Genomic DNA, 5,307 nt, shown 5'->3' with positions numbered 1-5,307 from the left:
GCCTTCACAGGGGGTGGTTTTGGCGCAACGTAGAGGTCGTGGTTATTAACTCGTGGCATCCACTCACTGTAGGAAAAGGACGTCGCGCTATTTCAGAGATTTGTAGCGGAGCAATGATGGATTGGATCCACCCGTCACGTTTTCATTGGGCATAAACATCGGAGCCCTCGTTTCACTGCAGCGCATTACTGGAAAATCAACGGCTGGAAATGGACAAGCCGGGCCGCCTCCGGAATCTTGCCTTGTAGCCGCCTTCACTGTAGCAACGATTTAAATATGAATCCTGTACTGCTTTTTAACCAGTGACATGAAGACTTCGATAAAGAAGGGTAAAATATGTCGGTAATAACGTTGGAGAATACGTTACGGCCAAAAGGAGCGAAAATTGGCAGAAGTGCTTGTAGAATGTTTGGTATTATCTCGCTACGGCAAAAAGCCTGGTAATACTCGTCCTTTTTGAAAAAAAAATTGAAATTTCGATTAATTCCAGTGGAGTGCAAATTACTTTTGAGAAACCGCAAGGACTGACATTATATGAAGGGTTTAAATGCCGGGAATATTTTGGAACTGCAGATACACTGAAAGAGCACCGGAAAGCTTGCTATTTCTTTGTTTTTTCTATTATATTTTAGAAAGCGCGGACCGGAATCGTACTAAATATGCTCTAGAAGTGTCCTTACAGGAAATAATTTTTTTAATATGGTAGATATTGGACAAAAGCGGCAGAGGAGTGGTTGAAATGATATTATTTTGTCTTTAAATATGTCCAAACCTTTCCTTTCGAAGGACTGGAGCATACAAGAGCACCTACCGTGAGTTCTTGTCTTAAAAGTGATGATAAAATAATAGGAATCTTCCTCCTGTATTGCTCACGCGATTACTGCTTTGAAGCCTTTCAAAGCTTATCTCGGCTTTTCACGCTGAAAGGTTGAGGTAGACGGCACTGGCCGCGGAAAAAGGTTAAGCATACCGTTATTCTTAGTTAATTTTAATTTCGGAGTTCTTTAAGCGTTTTGAGTTAGCTTATTGGACAATACTCGTCTCGGCATTCGATGCCAGCAGTGCGATGTAAATGACAGCAGTCCTGTGTGCAAGGATGCCAGGAGTCGGCGGGTTCGATCTGCGTGCCAGAGCTCGGATAGAATTCGGTTTATCCTGAGAACCATATCGTCCGGACCTTTGCGTTCCTAATCTGTTAAGGGATCCAGTCCTTCGAGGCCCGGAGATCGACCACAACATTTATCACCGTAACGGTTAGTAGATTCCTAATGCTTTAGGGAGTATCACGAATGAATGTTTAGCAGTTTGAAAATTTGAGGAAAGCTCTGTGAATATTTAAATAAAATCTCCAGAAGCCATGTCTCTGTGCACCTGGGCTACTGTAGTCTCCACAGTCCCGTCACAGAGCGTCGGTAGCGTCGAGACTTCGTCCTCAGAGAACTTTTCCGGAAATCTTCCAGATAAAAGAGGTAAAATGGCGTTCCCTTCAAGATTTTGCTTATTTTCACGGTTATTCTTAATGCTAATCATTCGCCGTTTAATTAATTAGATGCAGAACCGGTTCCTTTGCCGACCTTCCTGTCCTTTCTTGAACTTCTTGAAGAGTTGAACCGCTTTGAAAACGATAGCAATGCCAAGGACTTCTTTGGTCGAGAGACCTTTTATTCATCTTCAAACTTCAACAGCACTCTCGGCGATGTTGAGCCCAAGAATGACTTCGACCTTGATAGCTTGTTAAATGACGACATTCTCGACTGTGAACCTACAATCTCTGGCATAGAAACCTTTTCTTGCTCTACGCCAGAGTGGATTTCCGAACCCGCTCTGTCCTATTTAAATTCTGGCTTCTACGCTGCGGACTTTTCAGACGACTTCGCCGTCGAGTTTCAAGAGACAAAGCAAGATTTCGACGCCAGCAAAATCTTTATTGAGAAGGGCTTCTGCGACTGGTCTCCGGAACTTTTCGAGGAGGTTGAACACAATAATCCTCCATTAAATGAAACAACCGGCGCTGAAGCTCGGGACCATGAATCCAAGGAAATTTGCATTGCTGCCTCTGGCAAGCGGAAAGCTTGTACAAGAAAAGAACCCGTCAAACCGAACAGGAAAAGAAAGAGTAAGTATTATCTAGCATTAGATGCCAGGATGTGACGAATTACACAAACTTTCTTTCTTAGGTAACATTATATGAATCTATGATACAGTGCTTATTATCTCTGTTGCCGTGGGCAGGCACGAATGATTTTTCAGCGTCAGAAATCTCGATTAAGTCGCTTGGTAGGACATATAAGCCGGTGAAGTACTGAGACTTGAGGAACTCGGCAAGCAAACCACCTACTCAGATATCAAGGTATCATCTGAAGCTTTTCTTTACCAGTGGTACAGTCTAATCATGCTGTACAAGTTCCGGCGCACTTGCGTCTCTTTTCACACGGATCTTTTCCCTTATATTTTTCTCCAGTTCTTTGAACTTTGTACAGAATACGGTTACATCCCGTTCACGTTTGCCGTCAAGCATACGGATTTTTATGTACGATCGATGCAAGAACAATTTTGATTTCTCATCCTGATCCAACCATTGCACCTGCATTCCAAAATTTTCCTCTCAAGTTAAATGAATCAAATTGCTTGCCAGCTTTGAGACTTCAAAGTCCAAACGCATCTGGACCTTTCTGACGCTTGAATTTGAAAACTTGCTGTAACAGAAGTCTAGCTTTACCGGATGCTACGATTACGACCATGTAAAGGGTTTGATTAATGATGAGTTTCCGTTTTTGTGTTGTCTTGAACGTGGTTGCTTGGTTAAGATGTCACAATCAAATAGGTGAATGGCAGTGCACGGATGAAAGTGTGTAGGGATGAAATTGAAACTGAGTGCAGATAGTCCTTCCTAGAAAGGACCGAATTATTCCACGTGTTCATATGAGAGAGGTTGGCCAGATTTTCACGAAAGTATAGTGTTCTCAGAGGTGGAATTTTCCAAGGGATGGAATCTTGATAAACATTTAACTTCAAACAATTTTTAGTAATGGGAATTTTTAAAAATCTCAATCTGTGTGTTATATAGTTGTTTTTAGTAACTTTTTTGGGATGAGAGTTTTTGCTACCAAAATCAAATCTTTATTATTTTGTATTTACTTTTAGTAATGGGATTTGTTTTTAAATTTCAATTGAAATGGGTTATATAGTTATTAACTTTTTGTCCGTGTTTTATATAGTTGTTAACTTTTTATTATTGATAGGTTTTTTTTTTTTTTTTATAATAAATTAACGTTGAAATGTATTATATATTATTTTGTGAGTTATTTAAAATATGTTTTATAGTGGATTGAATCTGTACTTAGTTAAAATATGACTACGTAGTTAGATGTAAACTAGTTACAATCGATGAGATGAGTTGGTGTTATAGAGTGTTATAGAAATAAATAAAATATGTTATTTTATTTTAAATTAAAAACTAGTTACAATCGATGAGATGAGTTGGTGTTATAGAAATAAATAAAACATGTTATTTTATTTTAAATTAAAATAATAATAAAATTAAAAGAAGCAAATAAAATATGTTAGTTTAGATAATGGAAGAGATGAGTTGGTGTAACAGAAATAAATAAAACATTTTATTTTATTTTAAATAAAATTAAAAGAAGCAAATAAAATATGTTAGTTTATCTAGTATTGGTAATCTAGATGTGACATCTCACATTTTTGAATATTCTTATGCTTTATTGACTCAAGTGTATAATGTAATTTTCGCAAAATATAAAGATAATTTTAATGGATTAGAAGTTAAAAATGCATAATATCGATTAGAAGTTAAAAATCATAATATCGTTTGGAATCTAGATGCTCTAGCATTCACTAGTATAGTATACTCGTGCCTTCTTGAAATAGGGTATATAAATTAACTTTCACACAATATAAAGAGAATTTTAATTTATTAAAATTTTAACATGTTTATTTTACTTCGGATTATCTAATAATATTTATCTGGTGTAAGAATGATATTTTGTATAAAAGATAATTGGTTCATCTCATTAACATTAAATGTAATTTGCAATATATATTTGATTAACAATGTATATTGTTTTATTTATTTACTAAATGTAAATTTAATTATTTATTGTTTAAGTGGGAAAATAAATTTATTATAATATTTAAAGTTGGTTAATTATTTATTAAGTAGAGAAATTGGCATGGTATTCATATTTTTATTATCAAAATTCAGTTTTTTTTCTTTTTCCTTGGTAAGTTTGGATTTCAAAATATTATTCAAGGAATGAGTGATGTTAGGGACAATTTCATAGAGTGATGATTAGTTGAGAATAGATTAATTTGAGTTAGTAGGCTCACATGATTGCCTATTCCTTATTTTGGACCCTTACCTTAGCTACTTCTTCAAAGATTTTAGGTGATTGTGATTTCGTGAACCATTCATGAACTAGCTTATTAGGGAACGTAGATCTAAACAAACTTCATCTTCACCTCCATTCATATATATGATCATAGATGTACATGGAGGTGTCATGACAAAATTTGGTGAGTATGTCCATTCTTGTTTCATACCTAACAAGAAGTTGATAATGGTTGGCAAAAGCCTATGCTAAAGTCATGAAATTATCATAGGCGACACTTTTGAGATTGATGTACCTTTTGGCAACACTAGTAGTAAGAGTCCTTTGGAAAATTCATAGTCGAATATTATCATCCATGAAATAAGTTAGATGAGCACCATGGCTGATAGGTGGTTATATGTGTTGCAAGGACTTCTTCAGGTTTGCCATCGAATGTAGGAATGTTAATGGGAAAATTGGGGGGGCCATAAGCCATACAAGAATATGTTTCATGGGATCATTCATTAACTTCAGTAGATTAGGCAATGCAAGGGTTTCTAAGCAAGGTTAGTTGAATGATGTATGGGAAGGCGTTGGTGACCCCTACATCCCATATGGATTGGGTGATCGTCTCATAGCATGGATTCCAAAAGTGTAAGGGGTACTTGAAGAAGCAGGGTTACTAGAGGATTTAGCTCCAACACCCATGGTAGTATCTTAAGGGTTATTTGCCCCCAAGGGGTGGACCCCCACTAGCAAAGGGACTTTGAAAAGGTTGTTGACCTCTAGGATGAAAGGGTGCACTAAGAAGAAAGCCTCGTAGACTAAAATTTTGTCCAAAGAAATTGATACACAAATGATAGAATGTGTTATCAAGGATGTTTACCCCACCCACTTGGGCATTCCAAGCAAATTGAATATTACCTTCAAAAGCTTAGCTCCCTAAAGGTTAACTTCCTCAGGGATATGTGAACCC

At 36.8% G+C, this 5,307-nt stretch overlaps 1 protein-coding gene across 2 annotated transcripts; it reads left to right on the top strand.

Annotated features, from left to right (window-relative positions):
• The first annotated feature begins 314 nt into the window (after window positions 1-314).
• On the top strand, window positions 315-2,350 carry LOC149211469 (uncharacterized). Of its 2 annotated transcripts, XM_089390448.1 has the most exons (5): window positions 315-440; window positions 707-1,253; window positions 1,353-1,469; window positions 1,550-2,116; window positions 2,233-2,350. In XM_089390448.1, the coding sequence occupies exons 3-5, from the start codon at window positions 1,358-1,360 to the stop codon at window positions 2,304-2,306; spliced, it is 753 nt and encodes a 250-aa protein (XP_089246574.1). In that variant the 5' UTR covers window positions 315-440; window positions 707-1,253; window positions 1,353-1,357; the 3' UTR covers window positions 2,307-2,350. The 2 variants fall into 2 exon arrangements, with proteins under 2 accessions (XP_089246574.1, XP_089246575.1); XM_089390449.1 differs by having other exon boundaries at window positions 707-1,469; window positions 2,251-2,350.
• The last annotated feature ends 2,957 nt before the right edge of the window (window positions 2,351-5,307 follow it).

Source organism: Pinus tabuliformis, chromosome 1_1 (genome assembly GCF_031772625.1).
Source record: "Pinus tabuliformis cultivar Carrire ecotype Pingquan chromosome 1_1, CPIR1, whole genome shotgun sequence".
NCBI lineage: Eukaryota > Viridiplantae > Streptophyta > Pinopsida > Pinales > Pinaceae > Pinus > Pinus tabuliformis.
The sequence above is the reverse complement of the archived record's forward strand: the minus strand, read 5'-3'. Positions and strand labels throughout refer to the sequence as shown.

Coding starts and splice junctions, on each gene's coding strand:
- LOC149211469 (XM_089390448.1), top strand. CDS start 1,358: ATGTCTCTGTGCACCTGGGCTACTGTAGTCTCCACAGTCCCGTCACAG. Junction 1,470..1,549: donor AAATCTTCCAGATAAAAGAG/GTAAAATGGCGT, acceptor TTAATTAATTAG/ATGCAGAACCGGTTCCTTTG. Junction 2,117..2,232: donor ACCGAACAGGAAAAGAAAGA/GTAAGTATTATC, acceptor TGCCGTGGGCAG/GCACGAATGATTTTTCAGCG.